Below are 20,319 nucleotides of genomic sequence, written 5' to 3'. Positions count from 1 at the left end.
CCCCCCCCCCCCCCCCCCCCCCCCAGTCGCTCTTAACGCGGCTAAGCAGGAAGGGAGCTGGGGACCTGTATCAGCCTTTGGGCTTGGTTTGCTGCAGATTCGAGGTATCCTCTCCCCCCCAGTCGCTCTTAACGCGGCTAAAGCAGGAAGGGGGTGTGCCAGTCCGTGTGTCATGCTTGCGTGTCTGCGGGGCAATTCCCCGTACCAGTGACTTGGCCTGTGTTCACGCTCGGTACACGCTCATCATTAGAGCGGCTCGGCAAGGGGTTGGTGGGAGGGGTTGGTCAGGAGATGGATGGTCGGCACTTGAGAAGAACGATACCTTCTCTCAATCTGCCTCGCGATATTTCTGAGGGTGTTCCAGCTCCACAAGGGCAGGCCGCCACACCCTCGACTTCGTTCTGCAGTGCTTTCTTGCGCTTCGTGTCTTAACGAGACTTTGTAAACAGCTTATTCTACAAGCGTTCTTCGCAACATTACTTGAAACACCGAAACAATAAAAAAAATGTGGCCGTCAGTCGCCGCCCTCTTTAATAAAGAAAACTCGCTCGTGGTGCGTCAGTGCAAGCTCAGGGATCACATCAACGCGCTTCTGTGCAACCTGCCTCAAAGTTCGTAGTCCTGGTCTATTGCATCATGTAAGACGTCCTGCAAAAGTGTCTCATCCGCTAGCCTGTGCTCCAGTGAGCTCAATTCTGGCTCTAGCAAGATAGCTTTCACGGCATGTGCAGCAGCCGACGGCACAGTCCTATGAAGGAGCCCCAACCTCGGTAAAAGGGGAACATCAACATCCTCGGCCCTTCTCAAAAGCCTCTGCACAGCCTGCTGAGGTGTTTGAACAAGCATCGCTTTTGCCACGTGATCAGCAAATATGCGACATGCTTCGTCTTTTTCCAACGAGATGATCTTCGTCAAGAGGGCCGCCGTAACTCGAATAAATATTGCGCGGAAGCAACGGGGGTACAACTCATCGATTATTTCGTCTACGGCAGCTAGCGATAACTTCGCCACTAGGCCAAGTTTCCCAGCGCAGTCTGCGGCTAGACCCACTTTCGTCTGTGCATATGCGAGCGGGTCTCTCGTCTGCCCGCTTGCTTTTCTTGGTTCGCGATATATATCCATCAGAACTTCAGATGTACCTGCTACAGCTTCTTCCGCTTGTTTGACTCCTTGATGGCCTGCTTGGTCATACAAAGACAGGAGAACATCAATGCCTCTGCAAATAAGCATGAGTGCTCCATGTGCTGCGTGAATTCCGTACAAGATCCGAGGGCCAATGAGGCGGGAATCACTGAGTATCACTCTGTCATTTGCAATCCTTAAAACGTTGTTTTCACTTCCAAAGTCTACACATATCCTCCGAGGGGCACCTGTGGCCAAATTCGCTTTGAAAACACACAAATCTGTCATTTCTGCCCCAGCACCGATCGTGGTCGGTATCAGCACGACAGGGATAGGCCTTGTAGAGACACTGACGCGTACCCTTGGCATACAAGTATCAGCAGCGGCATTAATTTGGCGCACAGATTCGTCTATTTCATCAAAGGAGGCGTTGCCGAGGAGTCCGAGCGCCTTCGTCATATCCATGACAGCCCCCCCTCCATACCCAAGTATCACATCAGGCTCATGCTCCTTGATAAACGCAGTTCCCTTCTTCAATCGTTCAATGCTTGCATCGCAATCCTCTACAGACAGGCCAAACTTGAACGAGATAACGCCAGGGTCTTTTTCCTTTACCAGTTGCAGTTGAACAAGCAAGGGTTGCACCCTTCCAGCATTCCAACCACAGATGATCATGGACTTAATTTCGCCGTCTTCCTTGCCCGTTATTTCTCTAATGACTTTCTTCAACTCGTCAAAAGCTCCTGCACCTTGCAAAAGCCGGCAATCTGAGGTCGGTATGGACAAAGGCGCAGAGGAAGGCGCAGTTATAAGGACACCTTCCGGCGCCTCTCCAACTGGTCCTAGAAAGCTTAAAGCTTCATCTCCCGCTGGCTCCTCTTCCTGGTCGAGCAGGGTTGACGGCTTTTCCCATCCAATCTTATCTGGAAAAACAGGAAAGTAACGGCTGACGGACCATCCATCGTCATCGATGAGGTCTGCAGCCATGTCAGTGTCAAAGAAAGCGCCGTCCTCGCGCTTAGAATCATGCACTGTGATAACGACGATTCTTCGAGCGTTGTTTCGCTCCGCCAGAATTCCCGTGCGAACAACGCTGATGCTCTTTTCCAGGTCTTCGGCGTATTGCTCGCAAATTCCCGTCAATGACGGGACGGCATCACTCGACACGGCCGTAGCGGACGCGACAAGTACGGTGACGTTTTCAAGCCCCACACTGGAGACAAGCACGTCCAACGACTTGCGCATGTTGTCCGACACCGTAGGACTATCCCCTCGTATCAAATTCATAGTGGCGTCTGCCATCCTCTGATTCCTCTCATCATCCGTCTCGACGTTGTAATCAATGCCCGACCGCCATCCCTCCGCCGACGGCCGCAGCGCCTCGAGAATGCTCGACTGGTACGACAGCTTGGTCAGCGCCACAGCACAATCCCCCCCTGCCGGGTTCTCCAGCAACAGCCTTAACCTGGCAGCGTGGGTGGTCTTCTCATGGGCCGTGTACGCGGCAGCGTGTTCAAACGCGATCCAGATGTGATAAAAGCGGCCCTTCGGCGTCCCCAGGGACGTGACCTGGTATAGCACATCGCACCGCAGCACGCCGGGCTCCGAGCAGGTCGAGCGCGCATACTCTGCTAGCACGGCCTTGGCATCCGCGACGGAGACGGCTTGGCGCGTCTTGACTTTCAGGCAGATGGTAAAGGCGCCCGCTGGGATGAAGTCGGGCGCGTCCACGTGGCCCTTGTTGTCCGGGGCGGAGCGGACGATCGAGTCGTCGGCGGACATTCGCAGGGTGTGGGTGGCGTGGAGAGAGTTGGGAGCCAGGCGGAGCGCATGGCGATAGCGTTTGCAGAGGCACAAACGGCGCAAGAAGGAACCCGTGGAGACGGAGAGGCTGCGCGGCCGCTTGGAGACGAGGATGGGAGCTGCGAATGCGGGCGAGCGTAACGCCATTTGTTCCTTTGAGAGTCAAAGACGCGAGCGGTATCTATCACGAGCTCCCCGTCCCCAACGAGCTAGACGAAGCGAGTAAGACTTTGATCTTTTCTCCTGCTGCGGGTCATCTCGCACGGTGTCCCCGCGGCGGGATCAAAAAGCGGCCCAATTATGATTGCATCAACCATACACGTACCGACTCTACATCCAATGGCGACTGAACGATTTCATGTGCTCCTCCGCTGCTTCACGCTGCGAAAGCGAATAGTCGTCTCAATCCCGCGACCCCTTTCGACAACATCTCTACGTCACGATGAGCGCCGCTGCCGGACGCGCTTCCGCCGCCGCGCTCGTGGTCGCCGACGGGGCGACGGTCGCCGTGCGCAGCGCCGTGCGCGCCGCGCAGGCCTGCGCTTCGTCTTCCGCAGTCGACGTATTACTTCTCGGGCGGTCGTCCTCAGCCGACGCCAATGCGGCGGCTGCATGGGAGGGCGTGTCGTCCGTGATCGTTGGCGGCGCGGACCAGCCGCTGACGGCGGAGTACGCGGCGCCGATCGTGCAGGCGCAGCTGGGGAGTGGCGCGTACCGGCACGTCGTGGCGGCATCGACGACGTTCGGCAAGAACGTGCTGCCGCGCGTGGCCGGAGTGCTAGGCGTGTCCACGGTGTCGGACGTCATCGAGGTGAAGGAGGACGGGGGGGGCGAGGTGTTTGTGCGCCCGATTTACGCGGGGAACGCGCTGGCGACGGTGCGGTCAAAGGAGAGCACGATCCTGCTCACGGTGCGCCCTACGGCTTTCGAGCCCGTCGCGGAGCGCTCCGAGGGGCTGGCGGAGGTTTCGAGCCTGGCGGCACCGGAGGAGGCGGGGGGTGGGCAGTCAAGGTGGGTCGGAGAGGACCGCACCGAGAGCAGCCGCCCGGACTTGACCGCGGCTGGGGTGGTGGTGGCTGGTGGCAGGGGGCTGAAGAGCGGGGACAATTTTAAGCTGCTGGAGGAGATTGCGGATGAGCTGGGCGGCGCTGTTGGGGCAACGCGCGCCGCAGTGGATCTGGGGTGGGTGGCTAACGATATGCAAGTGGGGCAGACGGGGAAGGTCGTCGCGCCGGAGCTGTACATTGGAGTTGGGATCTCAGGTGCGATTCAGCATCTGGCTGGCATGAAGGACTCCAAGGTCATCGTCGCTATTAATAAGGACGAGGAGGCGCCAATCTTTCAGGTGGCGGATTATGGGTTGGTTGCAGATTTGTTTGACGCCGTGCCGCAGTTGCAAGAAAAGTTGAAGGCGTTGCCAAAAAAGCAATAGAAAGGGGGAGTGTTGGCTGGTAACGGATATCTTTTCGATACGGCGCAAGAGCTTGGATGTGCACATCCCTGCGTTAGAGAACCTTGGACAAGGAAATTTTTCGATGCCTTCTCCGCAAAAGCATCTGTCTGAGGAACTCGCCAGAACTGTGTCAAAGTCGTATAGAAGCGATATTGAAAGGCAAAAAACAATGTAAGATGGTTTGACATAGAAGCGGCAGAGGGAGGAAGAACGAGCGAGAGAAGGAAGGAAAATTGGAGGAGAAAAAAGAGAGGACTGCGGCATGGTAGAACAGGAGCTGTTTTGATTGTTAGAAGTTGCACCGCTCTACCAAACGCTGATGCTGCGGCTTGCGGGGATGCACGAGATGCTAAAGGAGTCTGAGAGCCTCTGAAAAGTGGGAAAAGTGAGGCGAGTAGAAGGACGGAGAAATTAAAAAGGAGGTGTGGGAAATTTGTTAGTGTCTAGACGAATTAGTGTAATTAAGGGGCAAATGTGAGGACTGCGGCCACAATTGGCGCAACGGCAATCGAGCTGCCGCATTGTCCACATTCCTCTCCGATCGCCAATTGCCATCTCTTTCGCCTGCCCGTCATTGCCACCTCCCACTCCAATCCTACCGCATCCCTCCCCCGTCCATCCCCCGTACTCCCCCCGCGATGTCCTTTCTCACCCGCTGGGGCGGCGCCGCCCGCCGCCTAGCCTCCCACTCCTCCTCCTTCAACGCTCGATCCCTCCCATCGCAAGGTCTGCGCGCCGTCGCCACATCCCCCCCCACCGTCGCCAACGCGGGCACTCTCGGCGCGGCCTCCACCTCCACCGAGCTCGTGTCACCGCGCGGCCCCGGCGCCCTGCCCGTCGGTTACATCGATGACTACCACAACCACCCCCATCGCTACATGCCCGGCGATCCCACCAAGCGCGCCTTCACCTACATGGTCCTCGGCACTACCAAATTCATCGCCGCCTCCGCCGCCCGCGTCCTCGTCCTTAAGCTCATCTACACCATGTCCGCCTCCGCAGACGTCCTCGCAATGGGCTCGGTCGAAGTCGAGTTAGGCGCCATTCCACTGGGAGAGTCGGCCACGATTAAGTGGCGCGGCAAGCCCGTCTTCATTCGCCATCGCACGGACGCAGAGATCGAGCTTGCCAAGAAGGATGATGACGTCGTTCTGCGTCATCCGGAGACTGATTTGTCACGTGTGCAAAAGCCAGAGTGGCTCGTCGTCGTGGGAGTATGTACCCATCTTGGCTGTGTGCCTATTGCCAATGCGGGCGATTACCACGGCTGGTTCTGCCCTTGCCATGGATCGCATTACGACATTTCGGGGCGCATTCGCAAGGGGCCAGCCCCCTTGAACCTTGACGTCCCGACTTACAGGTTTGAAGAAGAAGATACCAAGATTATTTTGGGATAGTTCATCTACAATTTCGCGCTGATCCACTAATAAAGAGGAGAGATGTATACATAGAGTTACGCTACCGATGCAGAGCATCTCGCACCGTTGTGTAGTCTTACTTTTATGCTCCATCGACATGCGACCATAGTCATAGCAGTACATCTGATTATGCTCTACATGTTTTGAGAGCATCGCGCGTCAGTAGTTCTTGTTGTCCTAAGTGCAGTTTCTTTCCCCGTTGTTTTGGTCTCACGCAATTTCTGAACTGCCCGTCAGGAAGACGAGCATTGAAGCTCCACATTTGGTCAAGCACGCCGTCCTTGTGCAAGCCAGCGCTGTTGCCATCAATGTTGTAAGAAAAATGATGAAAGTGGAAAAAACATGAAGACTGCTGACTTTGCAATGAACGAATGTACAGTAATGGTTTAAAAGGAAAACGCACTATTCCGTTTTTGTTCCTGTGTTGAAATGAATTTTACCGTTCGAAATGATACATGACTACGCCGGGTAATTTGCTCTCTTGATTTTGCACCTGAGCCACTCCTTTCTTCCACGAAGTCTTCTGCTTCTGCATGCACCATCGAATCATTTAGTGCACAGCAATATGAGGTTACTTTTGCTATGCACAAGAGTTCTCCTTGTATAGCATTCTTTACAGAGGATCGACACAGTCACATATCCCAGGGGCAGGGCAACTCTTATTTGTAGTGTTCGTGACGATTCACATTTTTTCACAACACTATTACAGTTTTAGAAGAAGCAGTCTGCTCTGTCTCTACATCGCAATTTAAGCCATCATCGAATGTCTGCCATATACCTCTCTCTCGCCAGCCATGTCAGCAGAAACACCCCCACTAGAGCAACTTACTGCTACGTATACCGCCCTTGCTAAAGAGCTCGGGAATATCGGCGTACCGGGTCTGGAGCTCATCATTGACAAGGCCAACGCGAAGCTCTTCGAGACAGTCAATGACGAAATAGCAAGCACTGTTTCTGAAATTAAAGCCATTAGTGAGGAAGGAATCGAGCAACTGAGGGACATTCTTGCGGCTGTACAGGCGCTTCCAGATTCACTGTCAGAAACGATTTCTGCTCTCTGCAAAGACATATGCTTTTCTCAATATGTTCCTATTTCTTTCTACATAACAGAGCTGGTCAGTTCCTTGCAAGAAGTTGTTCAAGATCCTCGAGTGATATTTCCCCGCGTACCATGCGGCGATATGCCGGTTGACCCAGTCCTTATCTCACGGTTCAAGAAGCGCTACTATTGTGTTGAAAATCTAAATCAGAATGACCCTAACCTGAAACAGAGCGAGCGATCCATGCCAATGGTTCCAGAATCGGCTATGGATGTAGTCGTCAACGTTACCAGTTCTTTTGAATCAATTACTGATGACTATCTTGCGACTGCAAAGGCACTTGAACAACTCTCAGGTGGAATGCAAGAAATCCAGGACCGTTTTGATACTCTACGACCCGCAGCCGAACCCATTCTCGAGCTTCTCGAAATGAACGGACAGATTAACGACGTGGTCTCCCAGCTGAGCATGATGATGAAGACGGGGATCAAGTCAACCTCGGAATCGCCACGAAGTCTAAAGGGGCAAATGAATTCCGATCCTGTCTGTCAAATCACAGAAATTTCATGCCTGTTCGAGAAAATGGGAGATTTAAAGCAAGAGCTGGAAGTCTCTGTTGCAAGGCTGCGCGAGTCGAGCGACTTGATTTCTTCATTGATTGCAAACTTGAGAGACTTTCTCTCCGTTGTGCTACATCGATTAACGAGTATTCTTGAAACGGCACGACGACTAGAAGCCAACATTCCTAGAATAGGTCGGGAACTCCGCGAATTCTTCATGCCTACAGGGTTTAAAACCCTCTTTCTCAGACCGTCGGCGACTTTGCTGTCCATACTTGAAGGGCTCGAAAATATTAAGGAGAGTTTATCGAAACCACTACTAGACACTGCCAAGGCCATTTCTAGCATAGAAGAAAGTGACCATGTTAGGAGTGTTCTAGTAGTTAAGAACAATGTTGACGAGCTTGAACAGATACCTACCAAACTCGTACTGGTGTTTCAGACGCTGAAAACTCGGCAAGTAATATCAATTGCTGTGGAACAGGTAATTTCTCAGCTAAGGAATGAACTAAGAGTTAACGTCATCGCAACGACGGCAACTAGTTTGTTACAGGGAAGTGGACTTGAGCACATAGCAAATCAAGTTGGAGGCCAATTGGGGTTCTGAGCACGTCAAATTCATGGAAAGGCACCCTGCCAATCGATGGCGAGTATGTGGAGCAGTGGCAGTATCGTTGCCATGGGGAGCAGAAAACTCCTTTGAATATGTCCCAGTTCACAGGAGGATGCTCCTGGCTTGAGTCGTGGTGCACGAAGAGACATACCACTGGAAGCAGTTGGGCATCTAATGACGTGTCGGTATTTGTTCTCGTCGCAATCCTAGCTTGTCTTTGCCTGCAACCCAGAAGTGATCCCAAATTATTTTTTCTCACTTGCGAACAAATGGAGCGAATCAGCTGACAGATCACCACCTTTCACTAGGCTCAAGTGCTTATACAGGGTTTTGTTGGGCATTCCATCAGTCCTTTGTTTCCTCAGTTCATCTATTCACTCAATCGCAAGAGTCATATCCAGACGCCGTCTCGCCATCGCCATGGGCCATTAATGTTGGAGAAACTTCGATGCACAGCGATGCCGCCAATCCGCATAGCGACCACAGAAGCCCAAAAAGCAGAAAGATGTTGTAATCTCCTTGATGGGCCTCTGAAGTCACCCCGGGAGAGATGGCAGAAGCATAGCTTTTTTCAACATCCGATAGGTCTCCGCACCAAGCCACGATCCATGAAAAGAATACGTCGCCAAACCCGATGCTGACAGCCACAAGAGAAAACCCCAAACTAGCGTTTCTTGGCATGTAAATACCGCGCACCATGCAGGCCGCCACAACGACGCCCCCACTGAACGTGACGTACACCGCTGCAGAGGCGACCGTGAATGCTCCGACATGGCCATTGTGTATTGATACTGGAATTGCAAGCAGCGCGATGGTTTGGCCAACTAGCAATATCATATTTGTTTTCCTTGCACCGTACAAGGAATCCTCATCTCTCGAGTCCAAACTCTGAAGCTTGTCCACAGTCCAGCCAGTAACCAACCTTCCTGCAACACCGGCAAAAGTGACCGAAAAGTAAAGCCGATTCGCCTCTGCCATGGAGACTCCAAACAGAGTGTATGCCATTTTCTGAAAAGCAAGCACAAAGCCAAAGCCGGGCCCAACTGTAGCTGCAAACGCGACCAAGAGCAAGTAAAACGATCGATCCGTGAGGATGTCTTTAACCGTGAGCTGAGGGCAATTTCGCATAAGCTCCAACGTCGACAGGGGCAGCAAAGCTGCAAGTTCGCTGTCAGAATGCAAACTCACTGTCCCACATTCCTCATCCATGACAGGCGCACCACTCGCAGTCACGCTGGACGTAGGAGTCCAGTCTGGTGGGGGCCGACGTACTAGTACTGCGGAGGCAAGAGCAACCACGCCCGCAATAGCACCGGAGACACCCAATGCCGGGAGGGGACCGCCTAGGAGTTGTGTCAATACAATATCAACGCGAATTCCAATCAAGGAACCAACTCCGCCGCACAGCATTCCTATGCCCATAATGACGCCTGGTGCTTCCGGTACCCAAGACTGTAAAACATCGACCGACGCGAGATAGATTGCGCCAGATCCCAGACCGACGGCAACGGCGGAGGCGAGAAGCAAAACAGAGTTGTCTGAAGCAACAGCGTGCGGCATGAGGACTTGAGCAAACAAGGCCAAGGCGCCAATAACGGCGATATACACCGGGGCGAGAACGGAGTGGGAAGTGGGGATGAGTCTGTTCATGAGGACACCGAAGAAAGTGATTCCGACGGCAATGGAAAAACCGGCGACACCGATGGAAAAAGTGAACAAAGGGCTGTCAATCTCTGCAATGAAGACGCCTGAGGCGTAGAAGAGGCCGAAGGTGATTTGAAGTAGACAGCATGCTGGGACCTGGACGTACCAGCGGCGGGTAGTTAGGTCGCTCGAGGAGGGGGTTGTAGATGCAAGAAAGGCAGGGCTTGGCGAGGTGGGTGACGGCGAATCTGGGGCACGAGTGTGGATGTCCATCTTTGGATGAAGTTGTGGGGTCCGAGACAGGGGTTTATGAAAGGGCAGGATGTGCTTTGGATGTAAAGTAACAGTTATAAAGTAGAGAAGACTGGGTTGAAATAACGGGCGTTACAGAGGGAAAGACACAAATGGTTGCAACATGCAGGATGGTGGCGAAACGTACAGTACTGTATTTCGCATAAAAGCGTGGAAAGAATTCCTTCACAGCGAAAGGCAATGAAGCATGAGGCTTCGGCCGGCAAAGGGGACTATTCCTACCTGAAGCAGGCAGGAAATGTATCGCAAATGATGGCCCCCGTCATTTCGCAGGACCCGTGGGGAGTGAGGTGCGACTAAAAGCTGTGAGAAGACGCCCGAACAATTGCCCGAACAAATCTAGAAGGGCGAGGACCTTGTCCCATAAATCGGTCCTCAGGCAAGAGCGCAAATTGCGGCGCGAGCAGGACTGCAGTAGGCTAGATAACGCTTATCGCCAGTTTCTACCATATGTCCAGGTCGCCGCTAGTAGAATTTCATGTGACGCGAAGTGAGTTTGGGCCTCTAGTCAGATGTGGCGACACGCATATGATTGGGCTGTTCATGAGGGCAGGGATCAGGGCATAGTTCCTCGCTTGAGTCGCTTTTGTAAGCCAGAGATCGTCCCTAATTGCACGCTTTAAAGTTCCGTGCATCTATGCCGGTGCTCTACTCAGTTACAGGCGTTTCAAAATATTAATTACGGCTCGACAGATCGGGAAAAGTAGTCATGCAGAACAGCGGTGCTGCGTGGAAGTAGTGAGGTCGAAGACGAAAAACAGAACAGTATGGCACACAATCAAATCTCGGTGGTCTTTCCACTATTCTTGACAGCTCAGATTGAACGACCAGCACATCACTGGCGCCTTTTCAGAAAACGTCAACGCACGCCTCGTGATGTTAACTTAAATTTCTGGGCGACACCTGCCAACGCTGTTTTGGGTTGTTGCGGCAAAAATGGCGCTTGTTAAGTTAAAGTGTATGAGGCCCGTCAACAATGGATTGGTTATAAAAAATATTGGAAATGCTTTCCTCCCATTCAACCAATCCAGTCATGCCAAATGCCAGGGTGCTCGGGTGCTGGCACCGCGAACTCTTCGTTCGGAACGGCCCTCAGGGCCGTGAGATAGAATATGAGGCATGCACTTGCAAGGTATAAGGCATAAAACCAACTTGGTCACGTGCCAGAGGATACACCTTCCATGAGGCATAGAAGTGGAATATGCCAAGATGAGAACTCCATGCCCACGTGTAAGAGTTGGCACAGTAACTTCACGTCAGCAAGAGTCAAATCACCCCATGTCAAACTGTCAAGGAGTCACGTATCCTCTGCTGGAAACACTCTCAACACCAGCCGAACAGATGAAGATGCCAGACTAGAAGCCACAATAGACTCAATTCTATGTTCATCACCAAGGTCTTGTCCAAAGCCGTCTCTCGTGCCCTCATTCATACTCTTCTTCTTCAAGACTGGTAGCAACGTTAAGACCATCGCTTGCACCCCTTTTCTTCCTCCTCGTCTGTTTTCCCTTTGTCGCTGAATTTCTTTTCTTCCCGTCACTTGTCGATTCGCTATCTGCTTCACCCTTCTCAGTCCGACTCCTCGACTCCAACCTCTTTTCCTTTTTGTGTCGTTTTCCAATGCTTCCACGATTAGGTCCCCCAATTCGCTTCCGCGTTGGTGGTCTCTTCTCCATTCTCCTCACCACATCTTTTCTCACGCCTTTCAGTTTCAACGCCCACTCTGGCACGTCTGCTCCACTCACCTTTGCCACTTTCAGAACAGGACCTAGCAGTACTCGATCTTCCTCAGTGAACAGCGTCACTGCCGTCCCTTTTCGCCCGTTCCTCCCTGTTCTTCCGATTCTATGCACGTATGCCGATGCGCTACTCGGCATGTCGTAGTTCACCACACTCTCTACCGCTAGAAAATCCAACCCGCGTGCCAATACGTCTGTTGCGATTAGAACCCACACTTCGCCTGTTCGAAATCGCTCTACGGCGCGCATGCGGGCTTGTTGGCTTCGGTCAGCATGAATTGCTTCTACTTTCACTCCATCATAAACCAATTCTCGGTACAACTCAGCAGCTCGGTCCTTCGTTTGCACGAACAAAAGTATCGGCGCTCTCAAGCCCTCTTTGAGCAAACCCCGCACGGCCATGACCTTCCCTTGTTCTCCCCTACCACCGACAAACATAAACTTTTGTTCGATCCTCGCCGCAACCCCTCCAACGGCAGCAGAACCTCCATAAGCCCCACCGTCAATAACGATCTTCTTTTGTTTCTTCAACAGCCCTTGTGCCAACGTTTCTATTGCGGGAGGAAAAGTGGCTGAAAACATATGCACCCTCGTTCCATCCTTAAGTTGTGATCCACATGAAGCTAAGACGTCATCAACTTGCTCGAGAAAATTTCCTGCGAAAAGCTCGTCTGCCTCGTCCAGAACGACATGGGCCACGCGCCCAAGGTTAATTGCACCAGCTTGGTGGGTGGCCACAAGCCTCATTGGGGTCGCAATCACAATATCAATTAACCCATCAGCAGCCTTGAGGCCGGCAGCAGCGGCCTTCGAGCAAACAATCTTTATCCGCGCATTCACCCGTGCCTCTGAAGAAAGCCTCGTAAAAACGCGACCAATCTGCTCTGCAAGCTCTCTTGTTGGGGCTAGCACCAACGCATGTGGGGCTGAACGATGTTGCGCCCGACTCCCGGACAGTAACTCTGAAAGTAAAGGAACGGCATAAGCAAGCGTCTTACCAGACCCTGTAGGCGCCACCGCCACCACATCGTTACCGGCACGCATGGCGGGAATCGCACGGCGTTGTACGGCTGTGGGAGACACAATACCCATGTGAGCTAGAGCAGCTTCCAAGGTGGGACTGGCCACAGCTGCAGACATGTCAGCGGACGTGGGCGCGACAGATTTGACATTGTTTCGCCCTGGTGAACTGGATTGAGCTTTGTCCGTGACTTCCAGTCTCTTCGAGGAAGTCCCGAAGAAGTCAAGCTCGCGAGAGAGCGCTGCTGAGGACGGCGTTCGTATAAGCTCAGCCCTGGCGGATGCGGCTGACTTCGATTTCCAACTTGCTACTGCAGCGCCATGACATCCGCGGAGAAGTGCCCGAAGCGGGTCATCTACCATTCTGGAATTCACCTTACAAAGATAGAAGGCTTGTGAAAACTGGCTTCACAGGCATACGCGTAGAGCTGCGTGATGTGTCTGAAGATTAACTTGGCCGTGATGCCCAGTCGACATGCGCCGCCGGTGACCCTATTTTGGAGCTGGCAACTTTCGGATGCTGTACAGCAGTAAATTATACATTTTACAGTACCCAAGGGTACAGTATTTTATATATATATGTACAGTATGTCACAGCATCAGACGTGAAGCAGAGGTTGTTGACAAGCTTGACATCAAGCCGCAGGTCTCGCAACCATTCTCTCTAATAGAAATAGAGAGTCTCTAATGCATTAATGCCCAGGTGTATAACTTTGTGGGCTGCCCTTGTGAATTGTAACCTAACCTCAAAATCATCCGACTGCGTAATGCATTCCTCGCAAACAAGATCTCGTACAGATAATGAAATTCTTGCAACCTCTTCACTATCCGGTGTGAAAAACATCCCCCATGACATCGCTGAAATAGTGTGAATAAATCAGGAAGCAGATAGAATGACTGATGGGATTTTTTAACAAGTTGTTTACATCTATTCCTGGAAAAGAACGTATCATATCCTATTTGCATCTGAAATTTGGAAAAGAAAATGTGGAGTTCAAGAATAAGTGCGTGCAATGTCTCTTGTTTTCTAGTATAAAGTTTTCATACTCTACTCGAGCCTTTTGAGGAAAAAACTGTATTTGCCTATACTATGAAAGCCTCATGTATCCTTTGAGCAGTTGAATTCTGACGACGTTTACTAAATCGATGAATTTTAAAGTTAGGGGCTACTTGGAACTCAAAGCAAGATGGGACTTTTTCAGGATCATACGAGTTTAAAATATGTGGCTTTTCTTTGCCTTCGAACATCAAGAGTGCAAATAAACGAAATTCAGAAGAAAAAGTTCTCGTCAATTTTATCTATGGCAATGTTAATTCTGTTAGTGAGAAAGAAGTGTCTTCCTCAGACAACGATCGATTTTTTGTCTTCTTTTCATTGTCCAACCATTTCCTGACCATTGAATTTTTTTCAAGGGCTTGATGCTGTCGGCAATCCTTGAATATGTAATAAGTCTCAGTATCACTGCAGGTGTTGTGAGAAAAGACACTGTGAACTGGACAGTGTAAGAAAAACTTGTAGCGACAACTCCGGCAATAGTACTTTTCACATTGCGACATCATCACGGGCTCTTGAGCTGAAGCTTCTCCACTTGAATTCTCTGAGACCTTCGGGAAGAGTAGGGTGATGATGTCTGGGTCCATAGAAGTGCGGAATGATGATAAATCAGCGCCATAGCGTCCATGCCTTAACTATATATAGGGAGAAGGTCAAGCATGGACCAGGGCTTTCACGCGGGAAACATTTCATGCTGAGGCTTAAAAAAGGAAGTCCTGTTGCCAGAAAAGAGGCCTCCAGACAGGGTACAACTCACAGAAAATGAAACGAAGGCCAGTACGCGGAGTGTTGGGAGAAATGTCGTCAGATGTGACATCAAGTTGCCCCTCGTTTCCCATGCGAACCTGTTGACAGACGCTGGTCTCTTGGAGAAGGTATTATTGTTACTCTTAACTAAAGAAGGGTAGGATAACAAAAAAAAGTCGGCTCGTGTACAGTATAATATATCAGGAACAAGAAAAAGAAACAAGGAAAATATTTAGAATTTTCGGGCCGTTCTCCGCAGTCTTTTTTTGTGGGCATTTTGGAGATGATCTCGGCGTGCACCGATAGGACAGCCGCATGTGAGAAGGAACCGCAGCAGTATACAGGCACTTCACAAAGAGCAACAATAGAAGTCTCTCTTGTTGCGGCATTCCAATCGTTCCGTCAGACTTGTTTGTAGTGTTGACGACAAGAGCAGCAAGTGCATTGAGCAAACAGTTCTACGTTACCGGAGCTCACGACAAGTTTCATTGCTGCAAACGTTTTATCTGCTGTGTTTGCTGGTCAACAGCCTCTACTACCGGCAGATGAGCAACGCAGCCTTCACGGCCCCCCTCCAATTCTCGTCATGCTCCAAATTTTGCAAACCGGTTTCCACAAGCATCCTTGCTACGCGTCCTGGTATATCCACACGGCGTCCACGTAAGGGTGGACGCGTTATTACGTCAGCAGCGAAGACACAAGACGTGGACAAGTCCAAGGCGCATTTGCGACCAACGACAAACAATCCGGACTGGATGTTCTACGATGTTGCCCGCGTTCTTGTCAAAGGCGGTACAGGCGGCGACGGCTGCCTCGCCTTTCGCCGAGAGAAAGGAATTCCGAAGGGCGGGCCAGCTGGCGGCTCAGGTGGTTCGGGTGGTTCAGTCAATTTTGTCGCAACTGGCGGTGCCAACACGCTTGCCAAATTCCGCGGAGGGGCCGCCTTTCGCGCTGTAGATGGATTGAACGGTACCGGGAAAGGTCGCACAGGCCATTGCGCGAAGGACATGACCGTCGCCGTTCCATTGGGGACTGTTATTCGCAATTCGGATGGACGCATTCTGGCTGATTTGTCCGAAGAAGGACAGACGTTTCGGGCTGCCACAGGAGGACGCGGCGGAAGGGGAAACGAGGCCTTCAAGACTGAGAGAAACCGCGCACCGAGGGTTTGCGAGCAGGGCGAACCAGGGGTTGAACGATGGCTCCAAATGGAGCTGAAACTTGTCGCAGACGTCGCGTTAGTTGGGTTTCCGAATGCTGGGAAAAGCACTGTCCTGGACGCGGTGTCGAATGCAAGACCGAAAATTGCCGACTATCCCTTCACCACAATTGTACCCAACCTGGGAGTTGTTGACGGTGTTGATGGTATTGAGGGCATGGTTATAGCTGATGTACCAGGTATTATTGAAGGAGCCCATCGGGGAGTAGGGATGGGTGTTTCGTTCCTTCGCCATGTCGAACGATGCAAGGTGGTGGTCCACATTGTTGACGGAAGCAGTGACGATATCATCCAACGCTATAAGGCAATTCGACTGGAAATGGAACTCTTCGACGAGCGACTTGCCCGTAAAAAGGAAGTCGTTCTCGTCAATAAAGTAGACCTGCCAGGTGTGAGAGAAAAATGGGATTCGTATATCAGAGACGAGCTGGTGGAAACTATAGGCAGCCACAAACGAATTGCCTTGGTTAGTGCCAAGTCTCGAGAAGGCCTGCTGGAGACAATGCGGCGGTTGAGTGTGCTTGTGGACAACGTTGAACAAGAAGATCATGTCATTGTCCTAGGAGAGGAAGAGGGTTTCGGAAAGGTTCCAGTCCAAGTCGAAAAGGAGAAGGAGGGACGGTTTGTCGTGAGTGGCTATAAAGTTGAGAAGGCTTACACGATGACGAATTGGGACTACGTTGAAGGGATTGATCGATTCCAGAGGATCCTGGCGGCACTAGGTGTGAACCAAATGCTCATTGACAAGGGCGCCAAAGACGGAGACAACATCGTTTGCTTTGACAAAGAGTTTGATTACTACAAGGAGGAAAACATATACAGCGTGGCGGCCGCTCTTGACGGATACATAGACTGAGTATGCTCGCAAAATCTGCAGGAGAGGAGTAGCTACGATCAGTAGCGTCCAGCTCTAGTGTACTGTACAGTGTACAGAAAAAGTACGAAAGCGTGTGTGGGGACAACGATCGACTTTATTGATATGCATCAGATCTACAATAGGTACAAACCGATTGTCTTCAGGTTGCATTAGACCACCAAAGTTAATCACCCCGGTAATCTACGGCAAAGACGACGCGAGTTTCTAAAGGAAAGTCAGTCTCACACCTTCGGAAAGTGCCCCTCAAAGACGAGTTCGGCAGGGCCCGTCATCATGATATGGTTAGTCTTCGACACCCACTCAATAGTTAAATCGCCCCCTGGCAGATGAATCACAGTCGGTTGATCCTTATCCGCGCGTCCGGTCAATACGGCAGCCACCAAGACAGCACACGCGCCCGTCCCACAGGCCATTGTTCTACCCGCCCCCCGTTCCCACACCAGCATATCAAACTCTGTGCGACACCTCTGGAAGGCCCACTCGGTATTTGTCTTCTGCGGAAACACGGGGTTGCACTCGAAGCTCGGGCCAACTTCCTCCAGCTTGGTGTCCATCTCCAGGAAGACCTCCTTACTGACAAACGAAATGGCGTGTGGATTGCCCATCGACACGCACGAAAACGTCCAATCCGTACCATCAACGTTCAATACAGCCTCATACCCCGCGCTTTCGGATGTATCCAGCGTGGTCGGGACCTCGCCCGGGATGATAACGGGCTCACCCATGTCAACTTTGACTTCGGAGCTCCCCTGCTCGATCTCCGGAATGATGACGCCTGCACCCGTGTCAATCACAAACCTCCCCGGACTAGCAGTGGGTATCTTCAGATCATCTGCAAACTTGGCCAGGCACCGTATGCCATTGCCGCACATCTCCGGCTCGGTGCCGTCCGAATTGTACAGACGCATGGCAAAGTCGGAGGATCGCCTCTTCGGCGGTAGGAGGAATATGACGCCGTCCGCGCCGACGCCCGTGTTACGATCGCAGATAGCGACGGACTGATCCGGCGTGTACAGCGGGTTCTTTTGCGCTCGGTTGTCGACCACGACAAAGTCGTTACCGATGCCGTGATATTTGCGAAAGGCCGTCATCGTGGTGCCACGGGCGCCCGAGCTGGCGCGCAAGGACAGGGCGCGAGCACCCAACAGCGACGGTCGGGAGGGAAGACCGAACGAGGCGTTGAAGGCTGGCGCGCCACGCGGTGCTCGCAAGGCCATGACGGGGCTCGGTTGGGAGATGCAGGACGGGTTCAGGTTTACGCCATGGCAGGCGATCTAGCTAGAAGTCAGTAAAGAAAACAGCTACAGGCACTGTACGGAGCAAATTTGGAACATGTCCAATAAGCCGCCGCCATCGCAGCAAATTCGTGTTTCCCATCGAGTGAAGTGACCACCTCGGCGTTGTCCACCCCTCCTCTCGCCGGGGTGACAACCCCCGGTCTCCTTCCCCATGTAACCAACTCTGCCGCCATGTATCCATCATTCCTGCCCCCCTTCCCTCTCCACCCATCACACCCTCGCCACCGTCTGCCGCTCCGCAATCCACGTCCCAGCTGCATGCCCACGGCGCGCATCGGCTCGCGAGCACTCGGCGTCGACTACGGCCTGCGACGCATCGGGCTAGCCGTCTCAGTGGGTGTGGCCCCACGCACCCTCCCCCGTATCGAGCACAAGGCGGACCCTACTGGTGCCGCTGCCGCTGTCGCGCGCGCCGCATCCGGCACTGTGTCGGAAACCATCGTCGTCGGTATGCCCGTCGACTCAAAGGGTGCCGAGGGTGAGCAAGTACACGCCACACGCCTCTTTCTAGATAAATTGATCCTCGCCGCGCCATGGGCGAAGATCGTGACGCTGGACGAACGGTACACCACACAAGAAGCGAAGGAGGCGCTCAGGGATGAGGGCGTTTCGAAGGAGGAGATACCGTTTTTGATCGATGGCGCAGCCGCAGCCATCCTGCTGAAAAGATTTTTTGCGGGGAGCGGGGAGGAGCGTGCGGTCCTTGTGCAGGAAGGGGTTAGAGAGGTCAGGGAGGAGAAGGTCAAGGAGGAGGCCGTTTCGTTTGCCCAATGGAAGAGAGCGGCCATGGAGAGGGCTAAGAAGAACAGTGGAGGGAAGAGGAAACCAACGCGGTGACCTGAAGGCTGACGTGCGAGAGCTCGCAAGAGTTTTCAAGCAGCGGCAATGACTATGGTTCTGCGTATGTGATGCGAAACTTGTTGTGAAATGCATCGGGATGTCTCGTGCTTTTCTTGTAGTATCGACCGTGGATCCATCACAACGATTAACAGAATGACTGGTTATCGAGCTCATCCGTTGAGCACGAGGGATCCTGCCTTGCCGTTGGGTACGCTGTTCGCTTTTTCCGTCGTAGCAAGCGAATCAGCAGCTTAGTCTCTTGCCTTTGCTGTACTGTATATAGCTTGGGGGTTCATCCAACTAACCAGTTCGACTTATTACGGATGGCGGTTCCAGCCAGGTCCTCTAGCCAGTTAGACTCTGGCGTGGAAAACCGAAATTCTTTTAGAAGGAGTCCTACTCGAAACGTTGGGAGATCAGCAGCCTGCAGCGTATCAACGAGACACAAGGCGAACGTTTCTGCACAATTCGTCGAGTGTCTCAAACTTACAAAGACGTGTCTTGAACCACCTCTGAGATTTTGGCGAGCACTTGGGCCATGGGCATTGCTTTGTCCGCATTCTCATCCTGCTGTCCATTCTCGAGCCCTTCGGTCGCGCCATTGACTTTAGCATTGGGGCGTTCCGGTTCGCCGGCCAGCACAGCTTTAGTCTGCTCTGATAGCTCAGAACTAGGCTCTGTCAATCTCGCGGCCGCCTCTCCAATAAGATCCCATGATTTCTTCACGCTCTCCTTCAGTTTCTCCGTCATTTCTCTCCTCGCCGTTGTCTGCCGATTCAAAATGGTTTTCAAATCAAGGGCCGCCTGCGCCGGTCGCATCAAGTTTATGAGATGCTGCATGTTCACCATAGTATCCTCGATAGCCTGAACATGGGAAATGTGCGGCTGCTCGGGAGCGTCGGGTGGGAGGGGCTCGCATAAATCCTCGACGAGTTGAATGAAGAGCTTGAGCAGCTCCTTGTTGAGGCGGCGCAGTTCCGCGCACGGCGGGGCGGCGGGGTCATACAGACGCTTGCGGCCAGATTCTTCAAGCGAGGGCATGCGATCTTCCGTGGTGTACACGCGGCCAAACATGCTGTACGAGTCGTTTTCGGAGGGCGGCGGAGGGGGGCTGGATGGGTTTGTCGAGCATGATTGGTAGTACTGACGAGGGGGAAGAGGGTATTGAGAGACGGCTTTCGCGGATACTTGCTGCGCCATGAGGTTTGTTGAACTCAAGGGTGCGAATGTGGCGTTTTTGGGAGTGTCGCGAAGGATTGGACCGGGTGAGGAAAGGAGGGACGGGGTTAGAGACGGGTCGGGGGAAGACGAAGATGACAACTGGCCCCTCTCCCACCATATCGAAACTAGGCACGCCGACGCTTACAGTATACTATTGGACACACGTGTACCTTTTACTGTAATATGCTTTCGCAGCATTCTTTTCAGAGAAAAATGAAGTAAATTGGCCATCTTTCTTCAATCGCGAATGCCGCCTGGGGCCCGCAGGACCTTGCCGGAATCATCGGGCCCAAGGTACAGAGAGGACTCGCCCTATCATACTGTAGTGCCGAATTGAGT

At 52.4% G+C, this 20,319-nt stretch overlaps 10 protein-coding genes; 4 read left to right on the top strand and 6 right to left on the bottom strand.

Moving 5' to 3' along the window:
* The window catches only part of CHC_T00004859001 (hypothetical protein), a 5,293-nt gene extending 3,184 nt beyond the window's left edge, over window positions 1-2,109 (bottom strand). The window contains 2 exon segments of the mRNA XM_005716361.1: window positions 1-606; window positions 607-2,109. The exon segment at window positions 1-606 is cut by the window's left edge and continues 3,184 nt beyond it. Of these exon segments, the coding sequence (XP_005716418.1) occupies window positions 607-2,109 (1,503 nt within the window). The 3' untranslated portion in view covers window positions 1-606.
* Window positions 2,110-3,367: 1,258 nt separating this feature from the next.
* On the top strand, window positions 3,368-4,357 carry CHC_T00004858001 (hypothetical protein). Its single transcript, XM_005716360.1, has one exon. It carries the CDS (start codon window positions 3,368-3,370, stop codon window positions 4,355-4,357), a length of 990 nt encoding a protein of 329 aa, XP_005716417.1.
* Window positions 4,358-5,016: 659 nt separating this feature from the next.
* On the top strand, window positions 5,017-5,872 carry CHC_T00008759001 (Ubiquinol-cytochrome c reductase iron-sulfur subunit). XM_005716359.1 is given in 2 exon segments: window positions 5,017-5,775; window positions 5,776-5,872. 1 exon segment carries the CDS (start codon window positions 5,017-5,019, stop codon window positions 5,773-5,775), a length of 759 nt encoding a protein of 252 aa, XP_005716416.1. The 3' UTR covers window positions 5,776-5,872.
* Window positions 5,873-6,590: 718 nt separating this feature from the next.
* Window positions 6,591-8,003, top strand: CHC_T00004857001 (hypothetical protein). Its single transcript, XM_005716358.1, has one exon. The coding sequence runs from the start codon at window positions 6,591-6,593 to the stop codon at window positions 8,001-8,003; it is 1,413 nt and encodes a 470-aa protein (XP_005716415.1).
* Window positions 8,004-8,014: 11 nt separating this feature from the next.
* On the bottom strand, window positions 8,015-8,158 carry CHC_T00004856001 (hypothetical protein). Its single transcript, XM_005716357.1, has one exon. The coding sequence runs from the start codon at window positions 8,156-8,158 to the stop codon at window positions 8,015-8,017; it is 144 nt and encodes a 47-aa protein (XP_005716414.1).
* Window positions 8,159-8,387: 229 nt separating this feature from the next.
* CHC_T00004855001 (hypothetical protein) lies at window positions 8,388-9,926 on the bottom strand. The gene has a single exon (XM_005716356.1). The coding sequence runs from the start codon at window positions 9,924-9,926 to the stop codon at window positions 8,388-8,390; it is 1,539 nt and encodes a 512-aa protein (XP_005716413.1).
* Window positions 9,927-11,389: 1,463 nt separating this feature from the next.
* Window positions 11,390-13,087, bottom strand: CHC_T00010264001 (DEAD (Asp-Glu-Ala-Asp) box polypeptide). The gene has a single exon (XM_005716355.1). It carries the CDS (start codon window positions 13,085-13,087, stop codon window positions 11,390-11,392), a length of 1,698 nt encoding a protein of 565 aa, XP_005716412.1.
* Window positions 13,088-14,808: 1,721 nt separating this feature from the next.
* Window positions 14,809-16,829, top strand: CHC_T00004853001 (hypothetical protein). The gene is made up of 3 exons (XM_005716354.1): window positions 14,809-14,861; window positions 14,932-16,567; window positions 16,659-16,829. The coding sequence occupies exons 1-3, from the start codon at window positions 14,809-14,811 to the stop codon at window positions 16,827-16,829; spliced, it is 1,860 nt and encodes a 619-aa protein (XP_005716411.1).
* Window positions 16,830-16,842: 13 nt separating this feature from the next.
* CHC_T00004852001 (hypothetical protein) lies at window positions 16,843-17,838 on the bottom strand. Its single transcript, XM_005716353.1, has one exon. It carries the CDS (start codon window positions 17,836-17,838, stop codon window positions 16,843-16,845), a length of 996 nt encoding a protein of 331 aa, XP_005716410.1.
* A 1,948-nt stretch (window positions 17,839-19,786) lies between these two features.
* Window positions 19,787-20,098, bottom strand: CHC_T00004851001 (hypothetical protein). Its single transcript, XM_005716352.1, has one exon. The coding sequence runs from the start codon at window positions 20,096-20,098 to the stop codon at window positions 19,787-19,789; it is 312 nt and encodes a 103-aa protein (XP_005716409.1).
* Between the last annotated feature and the right edge of the window lie 221 nt (window positions 20,099-20,319).

Source organism: Chondrus crispus, genomic scaffold, assembly GCF_000350225.1.
Source record: "Chondrus crispus Stackhouse genomic scaffold, scaffold_253, whole genome shotgun sequence".
In the NCBI taxonomy this organism is placed as follows: domain Eukaryota; phylum Rhodophyta; class Florideophyceae; order Gigartinales; family Gigartinaceae; genus Chondrus; species Chondrus crispus.
This window is presented reverse-complemented; position numbering and strand designations above follow the sequence as displayed.